The sequence below is a fragment of the Salmo salar genome, chromosome 15, assembly GCF_965601325.2.
Source record: "Salmo salar chromosome 15, fSalSal1, whole genome shotgun sequence".
Classification (NCBI taxonomy): domain Eukaryota; kingdom Metazoa; phylum Chordata; class Actinopteri; order Salmoniformes; family Salmonidae; genus Salmo; species Salmo salar.
In genome coordinates, this window is record NC_138305.1 from 101553587 (window position 1) to 101571446 (window position 17860).

The 17860-nt window shown below is 44.1% G+C and overlaps 1 protein-coding gene across 4 annotated transcripts in view; it reads right to left on the reverse strand.

Annotated features, from left to right (window-relative positions):
* Positions 1–2071: 2071 nt before the first annotated feature.
* Positions 2072–17860, reverse strand: part of LOC106572703 (polypeptide N-acetylgalactosaminyltransferase 6) — a 38071-nt gene continuing 22282 nt past the window's right edge. For all 4 annotated transcript variants that reach the window (XM_014147103.2, XM_014147101.3, XM_045696365.2 and 1 more), the window contains exons 5-12: positions 17358–17507; positions 13163–13397; positions 12236–12353; positions 9010–9210; positions 7777–7908; positions 7549–7650; positions 7168–7326; positions 2072–3287 (exon numbers count right to left, since the gene is read on the reverse strand). In XM_014147103.2, coding sequence (XP_014002578.1) covers positions 3174–3287; positions 7168–7326; positions 7549–7650; positions 7777–7908; positions 9010–9210; positions 12236–12353; positions 13163–13397; positions 17358–17507 — 1211 coding nt within the window. In that variant the 3' untranslated portion in view covers positions 2072–3173. The remainder of the gene's footprint in view (positions 3288–7167; positions 7327–7548; positions 7651–7776; positions 7909–9009; positions 9211–12235; positions 12354–13162; positions 13398–17357; positions 17508–17860) is intronic.

Consider the following 17860-nt stretch of genomic DNA (forward strand, 5'->3'; position numbering starts at 1 on the left):
GCCCTGTGAGTGTGTAGAGCCCTGGGAGTGTGTAGAGCCCTGGGAGTGTGTAGAGCCCTGGGAGTGTGTAGAGCCCTGGGAGTGTGTAGAGCCCTGTGAGTGTGTAGAGCCCTGTGAGTGTGTAGAGCCCTGTGAGTGTGTAGAGCCCTGTGAGTGTGCATAGTCAGTGCAAAAATAAAAGGGTAGATGCAAGGCATGTGACATGGACAAGGCATGTGACATGGGCAAGGCATGTGACATGGGCAAGGCATGTGACATGGGCAAGACATGAAAGACAACAACCAAATGTGGGGACATTAGCTGCCTCTCCACATTCCAACAGACCAGGGCCTGATTTCCTGATAGCGATCTCATTTAGGCTTACGAGTGTTTTTACGATGCAGCTTTCTTACAAAAGGCCCGAAGATGTAACACGCGTTTCCCAAAACACCACAGAGAGAGAACGTTTGCTAAGTGCATCGTTGTCAAGGCAGATGTCAATACCGATAGGATCCAAAGGCAGCACTGCTCTCAGATCAGCTTTCTCCATTCAAATCTGACCTTACCATTAGAATTATGCCACAATACTGACAATGGATCAGCTCCTAGAAAGATATCACCCATGGCTGCAAATAGAGGCATTTTATTCTAATGCTCACCCTATAATACTGCACTAAATCAAGATTTGGCGAAACATTGCGCACGTTAGGCTACACATGAAATACTGAGTATATCCAACATTGATACCTGCTCTTTCCATGACAGACTGACCAGGTGAAAGCTATGATCCCTTAATGATGGCACTTGTTCAACCCTCTTCAAATCAGAGTAGAGATGAAGGGGAGAAGACAGATTAAAGAAGGATGTTTAAGTATTGAGACATGGATTGTGTATGTGTGCTATTCTAAGGGTAAATGGGCAAGACAAAAGATTTAAGTGCCTTTGAACGGGTATGGTAGTAGGTGCCAGGCGCACCGGTTTGTGTCAAGAACTGCAAAGCTGCTGGGTTTTTCAGGTTCAACAGTTTCCCATATCAGGAATGATTCACCACCCAAAGGACATCCAGCCAACTCAACAACTGTGGGAAGCATGGGAGTCAACATGGGCCAGCATCCCTGTGGAACGCTTTCGACACCTCGTAGAGTCCATGCCCCGATGAATTCAGGTGGTTCAGAGGTCAAACGGGAGCCAACTCAATTAGGTGTTCTTAATATTTTGTAAACTGTGTATATTGAGGCAAAACATTTGGTTGTAGACAAATTGCAAAATAAAACAATTAAATGAACATGAAAATTGACTTCAAAGTTAAGAATTGAATGGTGAAAGCTGCCCCGAGAGCAGCACTCCCTTTCGATCCTATCAGTATCGACACCAGCGGCAACAACGCACTTAGTGACCGTTCTCTCTGCGTGGTATTCTGGGAAACGCATGTCACATCTGTGGCTGTTGTAGGAAAGATGCATCGTTAAAAACACTCGTAAGCCTAATATCCATCGCTATCGGTAAACCAGGCTCTGGTTTGTCAACCCTCAGCCACAGCCTTTCACCTCGTTTGCGAAGCCTGAAGCCAATGCTAGACAACCCTCAACTTTCATTTCCAAACAGAAATACATTACATGTCTTTCTTAAGATTAGTCCGTCTAACACACGTTCATAGTAGTCATAAACTTAGAACTTGTCTAAGTTATAATTCACTTAAGGAACGACCTTAAGAGTCCGAAACCACTCCTTGCATAAACAATATTGCGCAAAGCAAATTGTGCGTGAAAGATATATTTATCATTAACTAGCCTATTCAACAGCTCACCCGGAACAAGGTTTATTATTGTAGGAATTCATACGTCCCAAATACCACACTATTACCTACATAGTGCACAACTTTTGACCAGATCCCTACGGGCCCTCCCTCGTCAAAAGTAGCGCACTATAGGGAACAGTATACCATCTGGGACAACAAGAAAAGTCTGTTATCAGCTTATGGGTTCTGATAAGAACAGGGCCCATATCTCCAGCGTGATAAAGTTGGTCTGGTATCAAAAAGTATGAAAGTCACATAGGAACAGACACACAAGAGCATGACATTCAGCATCCCTTAGTTACCTTGCCAGACAATTTGCATAACAGCATTGTATTTTGAACACACAGTACTTTCAGTTCGTGCCATATGTAAAGTAGTACATAACCAGGAACAAAAAAAACAACGAGCTAGAGACAGTCTGGTAGAAACCAAGTATCACATTGGTAGACGCTGCTGGAAAGACATGTTATCAAATGCTGGCTGTAATACACAATCTTCTTGGTTTTTATTCATTTAATGTGGCCAAAAGATGGGTAAAGTTGATATCACAAGTCTTATTGAATGCATGTTAATAAATCAAGAATGAAACTAAATTAAAATCCCCCAAAAGTACTCATTCAATTTCCATTCCAATCCTTCATATGTTTCTAGGAATATTTGTCATGATTTTGAATATCCCCCTTTACCTCTGGTATATCCTGTGAGGAACATAAGGTATGTCAGTTTACTATGACAAATAAGATAAACATTTTTTTACACCTCTCCCTTTGGCAGATATTTGCATTGTCACAGCAACAACATTCACAATGTCTACATTAATTTCCTGACACACATATTGTAAATTAGACAAACAAAACAATGATTTAAAATCTGGAGTATAAAGAAAAGGAACTTTGTGTTAAGATCCTAGTGGTCAGTTCAGGGTCATGTTTAGTAGGGGTATACTGTAGCGAAAGGTTTTGCAACAAAAATGTAAATCTGTGTTCTCATTGGACAAGTTCAGGTAGGAGTGGAGATCACAGTTTCACTCTGCTTCGAAATATGTTCCCCTACTGAACACAACCCAGGTTGCAGTGTTCAGTTCCCCCCCACCACGAGAAGGAACCAGACCACCTTCAACCTTCATTCCTGAGTCTCCATCATAAATATAGTTAAAACAGAGGTTAAATCCTGAGCTCATTCACATAGGTATGCAGTACTCCATGTTCTACCAGTTCATTTCTCTCAAGTCAGCAATCTGTGTTCTGAGCGGCATATGGTCCTGTCCTTTTGTCCTCAGCTGGCACTGGCCCTTCCTTCTTGACCCTGAGTCTATGGGTGGATGGGCTCGTAGAGGGGTCAAGGTCCAGTACAAGCGTTAGTTTTGGTTAAGGTCAGGGGTTAAAGTTCAGTGAGGTCAACTGAATGTCCAGTGCTGGTTGAGATCAGCTGTGTTGCAGTAGTACATCACTATCTGGCTCCCTATCAGGAGTAAGCATTTTCCACTGGCTGGGTTCTGGAGGAGATTCTCCTGGAGAGGGCAGAGGGTTAACACTACAGAGTCAGACCATGGTACTGCAGCTATGGACAGATACAGAACCAGTCAAAAGTTTGGACACACCTACTCATTCTAGGGTTCTTCTTTACTTTGACTATTTTCTACATTGTAGAATAATAGTGAAGACATCAAAACTATTAAATAACATATGGAATCATGTAGTAACCAAAAAAAGTGCTAAACAAATAAAAATATATTTTAGATTCTTCAAAGTAGCCACCCTTTGCCGTGATGACAGCTTTGCACACTCTTGGCATTCTCTCAACCAGCTTCTTGAGGTTGTCACCTGGAATGCATTTCAATTAACAGGAGATCCTTCTTAATACGTTTGAGCCAATCAGTTGTGTTGTGACAAGGTAGGGGTGGCATACAGAAGATAGCCCTATTTGGTAAAAGACCAAGTCCATATTATGGCAAGAACAGTTCAAATAAGCAAAGAGAAACGACAGTCCATCATTACTTTAAGACATGAAGGTCAGTGAATACGGAACATTTCAAGAACTTTGAAAGTTTCTTCAAGTGCAGTCACAAAAACCAACAAGCGCTATGATGAAACTGCCACAGGAAAGGAAGACCCAGAGTTACCTCTGTGCAGAGGATACATTCATTAGAGTTACCAGCCTCAGAAATTGCAGCCAAAATAAATGCTTCACAGAGTTCAAGTAACAGACACATCTCAACAGCAACTGCTCAGAGGAAACTGTGTCAATCAGGCCTTCATGGTCGAATTGCTGCAAAGAAGGCACAACTAAAAGGACACCAATAACAAGAAGAGACTTGCTTGGGCCAAGAAACATGTGCAATGGACATTAGACCAAATTTGAGATTTTTGGTTCCAACCGCCATGTCTTTGCGAGACGCAGAGTAGGTGAACAGATGATCTCCACATGTGTGGTTCCCACCGTGAAGCATGGAGGTGGTGTGATGGTGAGGGGGTGCTTTGCTGGTGACATTGTCGGTTATTTATTTAGAATTCAAGGTAAACTTAACCTTTATGGCTACCACAGCATTCTGCAGCGATACGCCATCCCATCTGGTTTGCGCTTAGTGGGATTATCATTTGTTTTTCAACAAGACAATGACCCAACACACCTCCAGGTAGTGTAAGAGCTATTTGACCAAGGAGAGTGATGGAGTGCTGCTCCAGATGACACTAACAGCTAACAGACGGTAGGCAATTAAGGTCACAGTTATGAAAACTTAGGACACTAAAGAGGCCTTTCTACTGACTCTGAAAAACACCAAAAGAACAATGCCCATGGTCCCTGCTCATCTGCGTGAACGTGCCTTAGGCATGCTGCAAGGAGGCATGAGGACTGCATATGTGGCCAAGGCAATAAATTGCAATGTCTGTACTGTGAGACGCCTAAGACAGCGCTACAGGGAGACAGGGCGGACAGCTGATCGTCCTCGCAGTAGCAGACCAAGTGTAACAACACCTGCACAGGATCGGTACATCCGAACATCACACCTGCGGGACAGGTACAGCATGGCAACAACAACTGCCCGAGTTACACCAGGAACGCACACTCCCTCCATCAGTGCTCAGACTGTCCGCAATAGGCTGAGAGAGGCTGGACTGAGGGCTTGTAAGCCTGTTGTAAGGCAGGTCCTCACCAGACATCACCGGCAACAACGTCGCCTATGGGCACAAACCCACCATCGCTGGACCAGACAGGACTGGCAAAAAGTGCTCTTCACTGACGAGCCGTGGTTTTGTCTCACCAGGGGTGATGGTCGGATTCGCGTTTATCGTCGAAGGAATGAGCATTACAGCGTGGCCTGTACTCTGGAGCGGGAATCGATTTGGAGGTGGAGAGTCCGTCATGGTCTGGGGCAGTGAGTCACAGCATCATCGGACTGAGCTTGTTGTCATTGAAGGCAATCTCAACGTTGTGCGTTACATGGAAGACATCCTCCTCCCTCATGTGGTACCCTTCCTGCAGGCTCATCCTGACATGACCATCCAGCATGACAATGCCACCAGCCATACTGCTCGTTCTGTGCGTGATTTCCTGCAAGACAGGAATGTCAGTGTTCTGCCATGGCCAGCGAAGAGCCCGGATCTCAATCTCATTGTGCACGTCTGGGACCCGTTGGATCGGAGGGTGAGGACTAGGGCCATTCTCCCCAGAAATGTCCGGGAACTTGCAGGTGCCTTGGTGGAAGAGTGGGGTAACATCTCACAGCAACAACTGGCAAATCTGGTGCAGTCCTTGAGGAGGAGATGTACTGCAGTACTTAATGCAGCTGGTGGCCACACAGATACTGACTGACCTTTGTTCAGGGGGGGTTCAGTTTATGTCTCAGTTGTTGAATCTTGTTATGTTCATACAAATATTTACACATGTTAAGTTTGCTGAGAATAAATGCAGTTGACAGTGAGAGGATGTTTCTTTTTTTGCTGAGTTTACATGATTCCATTTGTTATTTCATAGTTCTGATGTCTTCACTATTATTCTATTATCTAAACTTTTCACTGGTACTGTACTGAAAATCTATGTTAATACCTGAAAATGGTTGTCTAGCGATGATCAACAACCGATTTGACAGAGCGTGAAGAATTTTGAAAAGAATAATGGGCAAATGTTGCACAATCCAGGTGTGGAAAGCTCTTAGAGACTTACTTAGAAAGACTCACAGCTGTAATCACTGCCAAAGGTGCTTCTACAAAGTATAGACTCGGGTGTGAGTGCTTACGTAAATTAGATTTCTACATTTCCTTTTCAATACATTTGCTAACATTTCTAAAAACATGTTTTACTTTGTCATTATGGAGAAATGTGTGTGGATGGGTGAGAATTCAAGCTGTAACAACAAAATGTGGAATAAGTCAAGCGGTATGAATACTTGTGTATACACATTACTTTAGTGCCTGGATGCAAATAAGATGCATGTTTTGGAATATTTTCATTCTGTACGGGCTTCCTTTTCAAGGTTAATATTGTTAAGTAACTACAATGTTATGTTCCATCCTCAGTTCTCCTACAACAGCCATTAAACTCTAACTGTTTTAAAGTCACCAATGGCGTCATGGTGAAATCCCTGAGTGGTTTCCTTCCTCTCTGGCAACTGAGTTAGGAAGGACGCCTGTATCTTTGTAGTGACTGGGTGTATTGATACACCATCCAAAGTGTCATTAATAACTTCACCATGCTCAAAGGGATATTCAATGTCTGTTAAAAAAAAAAAATTATAATAATCTTGGAAAAACCTCTCTGTGTAACGTTTGTCGTAAGTGGTAGGTGAAGTGGACCAAGGCGCAGCATGGGAAGTGTTCATGATTTCTTTATTCATAAACACACTCAAACAAAATAACAAAAGCGAAAACGCACAGTTCCGTCAGGTACCGACACTAAACAGAAAACAACCTCCCACCAACCCAGGAAGAAAACAGGCTGCCTAAGAATGATTCCCATTCAGAGACAACGATGGACAGTTGCCTCTGATTGGGAACCACACTCGGCCCAAAAACAAAGAAATAGAAAACATAGATTTTCCCACCCGAGTCACACCCTGACCTAACCAAACATAGAGAATAATACGGATCTGTACTGTCAGGGCGTGACACTCTGGTCTTTGTGGTTGAATAATGTTATGGGGTATTCTGTGTAGGCCAGTGACAAAATCTCAAATGTAAAATTCAGGCTGTAACAACAAAATGCAGAAAAAGCCATGGGGTGTGAATACTTTCTGAAGGCACTGTATATACATTTGCACACTATGAGATTGATATAATACTGTGAATTTCTGAAAATTATGATAACGCCCTTTTAGTATAAAACTGTAACACTTTGAAGGCACTGTGTATGAGTGTGCGTGTATGCATGCTTGTCCAAGTCATTTCCCTTACCTCTGTAAAGACCCACTCCTGTTGTGGGGCCACGCTGGTCCCTTGGCCCTTCAGTGTACAGAGCTCTATCTTAACCTGTTCTGGCTGGGGGTTGGCCTGCAGACACAGCTGCTTCCCTATGTTGTGACGCAGCTCCTTATGGGACGTATACTCAAAGTACTGGGGTGACAGAGAAGAGATACAAAGGCTGAGGAACTTTCCTTACAAAACTGGGTCCCTTTTAAAACCTTCTGAAGGCTTACAGAGAATGTATAAAGTCTTTATGATAAGGGTACATTAAGCCTTGAATACATTAAGCCTACTTGTTCCAAAAGAGACATCATCCAATTCAATGAGAGTCAATACTGAGTCAACCACACAACCACAGTGACAGGACAGTACCTGATTGCCCCCCATGTTGTGGCAGGTGTACATGATCAGTGGCTTTCCTCCTTGGTTGTTTTCTCCTACATCCAGACAGCTCTGAGTGCCAGAGTTCTTAATCTGCACACACACGATATCAACACAGCGAATAAAACATGCACTGCTGTCCCTAAGGCACAACGGAAAACGACTACAGTGAGTGAGTGTGTTTGTGTACACCTGCAGGGATTTGGGAACGAGACTTACCGCTCCAAACTTAGTCGGGGTGAGGTCTGGTACGAACATCTCGGGGTAGATATTATTCAAATACCAGGTGAAATTCTTACAATGTAGGCTCTCCCTCAGATTCACACGCTCGGAGATGTCACCAAACCCTTTCTGCAAAACACAGATTCACACGCTCTGAGATGTCACCAAACCCTTTCTGCAAAACACAGATTCACACGCTCTGAGATGTCACCAAACCCTTTCTGCAAAACACAGATTCACACGCTCTGAGATGTCACCAAACCCTTTCTGCAAAACACAGATTCACACGCTCTGAGATGTCACCAAACCCTTTCTGCAAAACACAGATTCACACGCTCTGAGATGTCACCAAACCCTTTCTGCAAAACACAGATTCACACGCTCTGAGATGTCACCAAACCCTTTCTGCAAAACACAGATTCACACGCTCTGAGATGTCACCAAACCCTTTCTCCAAAACACAGATTCACATGCTCTGAGATGTCACCAAACCCTTTCTGCAAAACACAGATTCACACGCTCTGAGATGTCACCAAACCCTTTCTGCAAAACACAGATTCACACGCTCTGAGATGTCACCAAACCCTTTCTGCAAAACACAGATTCACACGCTCTGAGATGTCACCAAATCCTTTCTGCAAAACACAGATTCACACGCTCTGAGATGTCACCAAACCCTTTCTGCAAAACACAGATTCACACGCTCTGAGATGTCACCAAACCCTTTCTGCAAAACACAGATTCACACGCTCTGAGATGTCACCAAACCCTTTCTGCAAAACACAGATTCACACGCTCTGAGATGTCACCAAACCCTTTCTGCAAAACACAGATTCACACGCTCTGAGATGTCACCAAACCCTTTCTGTAACAAACAGAGGAGTGGAAATGAGTGAGAGGAACTTCAATCCTGTGCACTGATAGTTAACTTTAACCCCATGTATCATATATAGCCACTCATAAGAACTTGTATTTCAGCCTGCTCCAGATGCATATTAATATCTTATAAACCGATCGCGGTATGTGCAGACACGCATTATGCGCAGTAGTGCGTTGGCTTACAGTTAGCCTTGATTAAGATGTTCCTTTTGTGTCGAGCGAATGTGAGATTACCAAATCTGGCAAAACAAGATTATCTAATAGTATTATGAAACTTGGGAGTAAATGAAAACATGCCATGGGCTTAACTATATCTAGCAGTAGGACACTTGGAGTTGACTGAGCACATACCTCTTTGGCCATCTTGGCAGCGTTACTGTTGCGCCGGTAGTAGATGTGTTTGTAGTCGTCCATCCAGACCTCGGCTAATCGTACCTGGTTCCGTGTGATGACCTCAGTGCCTTTAGGGAAGGTGTGGGGGGACTTGGAACGGAACACGTGACCAACCACAGAACACGGAATGATCTCCAGCTGGCCCCCACACTGCCACACCTGGGGGAGATGATGTCAGAAAGTTGATCACAGTTAGCTGAATAACTTAGTGACCTGCCTTGTCACTGGAGGTACAATGACCAAGGACACACCGATTATTTGCAAATTGTATTGATGACATTCTGTGAACACTGATCCTATAGCAGCTGACTAAGTCACTGGCTGCGTTTCAAACTCATAAAAGACACACCCTCGTCTACTTACCCTCGCCTTACGCCCTTGGGGGAATCCCCACAGCCATTTTTGTCATCGGTCCAAATGATTAGCCAAGCAAGGGAAGTTAGCAAAGTCATCCCCTCAGCCCTTGTTTTTAATGGAGTTTGCGAGTGTACAATTATGTTCACTTCAGGGCCTGAAAAGCCCCATAATTCAATTCGCGATGATTGTACATCCGCTAAGAAAAGTCAGCCAAAACTTAAAACTTCAACATCAATATGGAGTTAACATACAAGTGTAAGTAAAAATGAATGTAAATAAATTAGAAGTTGTGCTACTAATGCAGAAACACGTCTCGTAAAAGTAATATTTTTGTTTGGTTAGCTTTTGGAAATTGTAGAAATAAAACATTTTTCTTCTTCAGAAGTAGCTAGGCAGGCTAACGTTAGTTAGCTAATAAATTTGCTAGCTATCATAGAGTAGGCATATACACTGCTCAAAAAAATAAAGGGAACACTTAAACAACACATCCTAGATCTGAATGAAAGAAATAATCTTATTAAATACTTTTTTCTTTACATAGTTGAATGTGCTGACAACAAAATCACACAAAAATAATCAATGGAAATCCAATTTATCAACCCATGGAGGTCTGGATTTGGAGTCACACTCAAAATTAAAGTGGAAAACCACACTACAGGCTGATCCAACTTTGATGTAATGTCCTTAAAACAAGTCAAAATGAGGCTCAGTAGTGTGTGTGGCCTCCACGTGCCTGTATGACCTCCCTACAATGCCTGGGCATGCTCCTGATGAGGTGGCGGATGGTCTCCTGAGGGATCTCCTCCCAGACCTGGACTAAAGCATCCGCCAACTCCTGGACAGTCTGTGGTGCAACGTGGCTTTGGTGGATGGAGCGAGACATGATGTCCCAGATGTGCTCAATTGGATTCAGGTCTGGGGAACGGGCGGGCCAGTCCATAGCATCAATGCCTTCCTCTTGCAGGAACTGCTGACACACTCCAGCCACATGAGGTCTAGCATTGTCTTGCATTAGGAGGAACCCAGGGCCAACCGCACCAGCATATGGTCTCACAAGGGGTCTGAGGATCTCATCTCAGTACCTAATGGCAGTCAGGCTACCTCTGGCGAGCACATGGAGGGCTGTGCGGCCCCCCAAAGAAATGCCACCCCACACCATGACTGACCCACCGCCAAACCGGTCATGCTGGAGGATGTTGCAGGCAGCAGAACATTCTCCACGGCGTCTCCAGACTCTGTCACGTCTGTCACGTGCTCAGTGTGAACCTGCTTTCATCTGTGAAGAGCACAGTGCGCCAGTGGCGAATTTGCCAATCTTGGTGTTCTCTGGCAAATGCCAAACGTCCTGCACGGTGTTGGGCTGTAAGCACAACCCCCACCTGTGGACGTCGGGCCCTCATACCACCCTCATGGAGTCTGTTTCTGACCGTTTGAGCAGACACATGCACATTTGTGGCCTGCTGGAGGTCATTTTGCAGGGCTCTGGCAGTGCTCCTCCTGCTCCTCCTTGCAAAGGCGGAGGTAGCGGTCCTGCTGCTGGGTTGTTGCCCTCCTACGGCCTCCTCCACGTCTCCTGATGTACTGGCCTGTCTCCTGGTAGCGCCTCCATGCTCTGGACACTACGCTGACAGACACAGCAAACCTTCTTGCCACAGCTCGCATTGATGTGCCATCCTGGATGAGCTGCACTACCTGAGCCACTTGTGTGGGTTGTAGACTCCGTCTCATGCTACCACTAGAGTGAAAGCACCTCCAGCATTCAAAAGTGACCAAAACATCAGCCAGGAAGCATAGGAACTGAGAAGTGGTCTGTGGTCTCCACCTTCACAACCACTCCTTTATTGGGGGTGTCTTGCTTATTGCCTATAATTTCCACCTGTTGTCTATTCCATTTGCACAACAGCATGTGAAATTTATTGTCAATCAGTGTTGCTTCCTAAGTGGACAGTTTGATTTCACAGAAGTGTGATTGACTTGGAGTTACATTGTGTTGTTCAAGTGTTCCCTTTATTTTTTGAGCAGTATATTAATAATTATATAGGTAATATAAGTAGACATGCAATCATAATTGACTGTAGCGCATATAAAGCACCCACAAGCCACCGGTAGCTGAAAACAATCGTCGCAGGACGAACGAGTGACAAATTTCTGGGCAAGGGCGGTCCATTTAAAAATCATTCCTTCCTCCCTCGCCATCTAAGTGTATACTCGTCAGACGTCATGATACATCATCAGAAGTGTCCACTTAATTTGAGGGCCGAGAGGAGAGGGTATGTCTGTTAAGTGTTTGGAATGCAGCCACTGTCTTTCTGTTTTGACTTCCCAGAAGCCTCTGGGGCTGGTGTTTCCAGAACATTTTGTGCTATATGTCTGATTAGGATATTAAGGGTCTGTCTCCAAGAGGCCAGTTAGACATTTCCTTTGCTTCTGTGCTGGGTGGTGTCTCCCGGTTGCAACTTGTAATAAACCAGATTGATTAACTACCTATGACTGCTGTCCTTTTTCCTTCACCTGGAAATTCCCATTGCAGATACACATGCTCACACCATACACCATTTACACATTACAGTACATGTCATTTCAATCACTACAACATGTGCAATTAAGATGGGAGATTATTTAAGACCAGAGCCATATACAACGTTGAGGTCACATGACACCATTCAACCAATTAAATGTAGGTAATAATCAACAGAAACAGAATGTCGTTGAGAAAGCATTATGACTAAACTCTCTATATATAGCACAGTGTTTTAGACTTGCTGAAGTTCTTGATAAATTCCACTTCATTAACGCTGTTAGAGGAAAGGGCAGAGGGGAAACTAACCCTAAAGGACATCTCCACATTCTCACCACCCCAGATCTCCATCTTATCGTCGTACGTCCCAATGTGTTCAAAATACTTCTTGGAGATGGAGAAGAGACCACCGGCAAACGTTGGAGTTCTGAAGGAACAGACCCGTAGAGGTGACAAATGGTGTCAAGGCAATGCAAAAGCATGAGATAATATTGTATACACCGAGTGTACAAAACATTAAGAACGCCTTCCTAATATTGAGTTGCACCCCCCCTCTTTTGCCCTCAGAACAGCCTCAATTCATTGGGCGCATGGACTCTACAAGGTATCGAAAGCATTCCACAGGGATGCTGGCCCATGTTGACTCCAATTCCCACAGTTGTGTCAAGTTGGCTGGATGTCTTTTGGGTGCTGGACCATTCTTGTACACACGGGGAAACTGTGGAGCGTGAAAAACTCAGCAGCATTGCAGTTCTTGACACACACCGGTGTGCCTGGCACCAACTACAATACCCCGTTCAAAAGGAACTTAAATATTTTGTCTTGCCCATTCACCCTCTGAATGGGACAAATACACAATCCATGTCTCAATTGTCTCTAGGCTTAAAAATATTGATTTAACCCATCTTCTCCCTTTCACCTACACCGATTGAAGTGGATTTAACAAGTGACCATAGCTTTCACCTGGATTCACCTGGTCATTCTATGTCACGGAAAGAGCTGGTGTTCATAATGTTTTGTACACATGGCTGTTTTAGACGAAATATTTGATATATTCCACTTTATTAACGCTGTTTGAAAGCATGAGATAATATTGTGTAATATGTTACTGTAATATTGAAGTTACTATACATGCTGAATTGTGAGCTTTTCATTAACATCACTATGCAGGGGGTTAAATAAAGGGTAAATGAAATAAATTATGTAAATTATGTTTGGTGGGTCCCTAGCCCTTACTTGACGGGGTAGGTCTCGTCTTTGCGTCTGTTCCTCTCCTGCTCGGGGATGCCCTCCCAGCCGAAGGTGAGGCTCCAGTCAAAGTTTCCTCTGTTCTGGGCCTTAGCGGTGGCTACAGGCTTGTTGAAGGCAAAGTTATTCAGGTTGATGGTGGTGATCTCTGGGCTGACCACGGCCGTGGGCTCCTCTACGATACGAGCAAGCAGGGGCTCCAGCCAGCCATGGAAACACTCACCTGGGAGGGGAGAGGAGGGGAGTGTTCAGTAACTGGATTCTTTATTTTTATTTTTTTTTACAACGAACAAAGCACAAAAAGGAGGTTCAGCTGACAAACGCTGTGGAACATTGCAGATAGAGATGTTATGAATGAAGCTGACTCCCTTTCCAATTCTACATGACAGAACATCATATACACTCTCGACACAATACTTTTCTATTTGAATGTTGTGTAACGTTGCATGTTGCACATGTCTAGTCGAATGCAGAACTCGTCATTGAGACAACGCTGAAACATCAATCCATTGGGCGAGTCAGTGCTACATTTTCATTTGTGCCGAAATCAAAATTAAATGACATTTATCGTGCAAACTCAGCAGGCCTTGGTGTGAAACAGGCTTTTGAAATCCTTTTTAATTAAGTCATACAAAAGTGTTACATTGCGTGAAGTTTAAAATACATCAGGTCATTACTAAATGTGTATTGTGATATATTAAAATGTTTTAACACAACAACAAAAAACATTTCATTTATAAAATATTTAAAATCAGTAGTCTTCCTCAAATGAAGGGGATGATTTGCAAGAGGGAGGGAATTTGATTTCATTGGTCCTCAACTCATGGCTCAGTAATTTCATTCAGGGAAGTTTAGCCGTGAGTTAGCCTGCCCCGGAGCAGGTTAGTTCTGAAGGATTCGTTGCCATAGAAATTTACCTGGCTAAAAGCTGAGCCACTTTCGTATGACCAGTTATCCCGAGATGACCAATGTTTTACATTTATACATGTTAGTCATTTAGCAGATGCTCTTATCCAGAGCAATTAGGATTAAGTGCCTTGCTCAAGGGCACAGACAGATTTTTCACCTTGTCGGCTCGATGATTCAAACTAGCCACCTTTCGGTTACTGGTCCAACGTTCTAACCGCTAGGCCCGCTAGGCACCGCTAGGCTAAGTTACCTTGCTAACTCCTCAAACCTGCTCCGTAGGATACCCCTCTGGCCTCAGACCCCTTTACAGGATGACCCTGATAATTCACAGTATTTGTGTATGTATTTGTATAAGTTTCATAAACTCAGTGGCCACTTTATTATGTACACGTTTACAAAAATGTTTCGCTCCTACAGACAGTGAGTCACATGGCCACGACTTGTTATATAAAGCAGCCAGACAGGCGTCAGGCCATTCAGTTACTATTCGATTGAACGTTAGAATGGGCATAACAAGTGACCTAAGCAACTTTGAGCGTGGTACTGTATGATCGTCAGTGCCAGGCTCGCAGGTTTCAGTATCTCAGAAACAGCCGGCCTCCTGGTCTTTTCACGCAGAACAAAACAATACCTACTCTATCCTCCAATGTGTCCCTTGTCTATTGCTCTTCAATCACGGGCTGTGTCTCCGAGAATGGTGCGACAAACAAAACATCCAGTCAGCGGCAGTCCTGTGGGCGAAAACAGCTCGTTGATGAGAGGTAGAAGGAGAAAAGCAAGAATCGGGCAAGCTAACAAGCGGGCCACAAACAGTGGTGTGCAGAACGGCATCCCGGAATGCACAACGTCTTGTTCCTTGTCATGGAAGGGCTATTGCAGCAGACGACCACACTGGGTTCCACTCCTATCAAAAACAAGAAGCAGTGGCTCCAGCGGGCACGCAGTCACTGGACAACTGAGGAGTGGAAAAACTTTGCCCTGTTCAAAGAATCCTGGTTCCTGTTGAGTCATGCTGATGGCAGAGTCAGGATTTGGTGCAATCAGCATGAGTTCATGGCACCATCCTGCCTGGTGTCAACAGTACAGGCTGGTGGCAGAGTCAGGATTTGGTGTAATCAGCATGAGTTCATGGCGCCTGGTGTCGACAGTACAGGCTGGTGGCAGAGTCAGGATTTGGTGTAATCAGCATGAGTTCATGGCCCCATCCTGCTGCCTGGTGTCAACAGTACAGGCTGGTGGCAGAGTCAGGATTTTGAGTAATCAGCATGAGTTCATTCCCCCATCCTGCCTGGTGTCGACAGTACAGGCTGGTGGCAGAGTCAGGATTTGGTGTAATCAGCATGAGTTCATGGCCCCATCCTGCCTGGTGTCAACAGTACAGGCTGGTGGCAGAGTCAGGATTTGGGGTAATCAGCATGAGTTCATGGCCCCATCCTGCCTGGTGTCAACAGTACAGGCTGGTGGCAGAGTCAGGATTTGGTGTAATCAGCATGAGTTCATGGCCCCATCCTGCCTGGTGTCAACAGTACAGGCTGGTGGCAGAGTCAGGATTTGGTGTAATCAGCATGAGTTCATGGCCCCATCCTGCCTGGTGTCAACAGTACAGGCTGGTGGCAGAGTCAGGATTTGGTGTAATCAGCATGAGTTCATGGCCCCATCCTGCCTGGTGTCAACAGTACAGGCTGGAGGCGGTGGTGTAATGGTGTGGGGAATGTTTTCCTGGCACATGTTAGATCCCTTGATACCAATTGAGCAACATTTAATGCCCCGAAGTATTCAGGCTAGGGGGTCTGACCTGGTACTACCTAATAAACTGGCCGGGGGGGGGGAGAGAGTATGTATGTATGTATGTATGTATGTATGTATGTATGTATGTATGTATGTATGTATGTATGTATGTATGCATGTATGTATGTATATATGCAATGCCTTTATCACCTTGAATCTGGATTTATAGCCCTTCATCACTCCACTTTACATCTCTCTAAGCATACATGAGTGGAATGGTGTCGTACATCTAGGTTCTAGCAGGTAACCTGAAGAACAGGTTTCAACTGTTGACTACTAAGAGAACCCCAATCTACAACGGACATTTAACTGAGACAAACCGACTAGTCCTGACTTAAGGCCACTAACCACAACTGTTTTTATCAGTGTTCTTTCCTGATAGTTTCTGGTTGAAAATACACATCTACACAGGAGCTTTTAAACCAGAAGGTTTGTGTGGGCGGGAGTTTCAACTTTCCATAGTGACATCACTTTGCAGTAAATTGGTTAATAGACCAATAACAAAAAGAGTTCCAAACCTCTCTGCCAATAACAGCTAGTTTTCCCCCCTTCCACTCAGACCACTTTTTTGCTAAAAAGCTATGTTTGCCTATTTTAATGGAAATCTTTTACAGTAAGGTAATTCATTGTTACCCAAATTATTTGATATAAAAACTGCTGCATTGGGTCTTTTTCCCCAATATTGGTACTTGGGACTCCAACATTTCTGGTTTTGCCCTAGTACTAACACACTTCATTACACGAATCAAGTCATCAGGCATCAATTTGATGATCTCCATCAGGTGTATTAGGTGTGAGGGCAACAACTATAATGTGCATCTCTTTGAGTCCCCAGGACCAGGACTGGGAAGCACTGCTTTAAAGAACTCAATATAAATATCACAGGCAGACAGCGGGGAAACTTCTTGGTATAAACATTAACACATTAGAAAATCTACCACATACCTTTAACACTTTACAATAATATACATAACATGATTTATAAAGGGGTTAAAAGTAGTTTATAAACTCAGTTATTAGATTATAGGTAGTTCATCTGTACTAAACATTTAAACAGATACATAGATGTAGCACAATGGTTGTAAATGGATTGACCTCATGGGAACCATTTTACCCCCTCCACCTACCCTTCCATTTTACCCCCTCCACCTACCCTTCCATTTTACCCCCTCCACCTACCCTTCCATTTTACCCCCTCCACCTAGGTAGGATGAGGATGTCGTGGCTCGATTTGAAACCATGCCAACTCTTGCATATACAGTAGCTAGTCACAGTGTGCATCCAGGAAGGTGAGTGTCTGTCCCTGGGCCTCCCAGCATTCATTCATTCATTCATTCATTCATTCATTCATTCATTCATTCATTCATTCATTCATTCATTCATTCATTCATTCATTCATTCATCCATCACTAATCATAGTGTGCGTCCAGGAAGGTGAGTCTCTCTCAATGGGCCCCCCAGCATTCATTCATTCATATCTACTCACAGTGTGCGTCCAGGAAGGTGAGTGTCTGTCCCAGTGCCCCTCTGGCCCCCAGGAGCCTGGCTGTGATCAGGCCCTTCCTCTCCTGCTGTCTCACCACCTTTACTATATTCAGCTGTTTCACATACTCATCCAGCCGAGTCCCCAGGTGCTCTGGTAGGAAGAAGGAAACACATACCTGATATTAAAATATTTTCTTCAGGTGGTCTGGAGGTTAATGACAGGAGGTTAATGCTGCGTTCATAACAAAGTGGGAAACTCACAAAATACTACTTGTAAAATGGGAACGAGTTGTGTGTGTTCACATGCTTTGAACTCGTTGAAAACGCCTATTGGCGAAACGGCATAGAAGCTGCGTCAACCATAAAATAAAAGTACAGCTATCATGCTCGTAAACAAATTATAGTGTTCAAAAACCATATTAATAGATCCATTTTTATAATGTTTTGTTGTTGTTTATTGCCGAAAAAGCTGTTCGAGGTCATTTCCTTAGTACTGTATGTGAC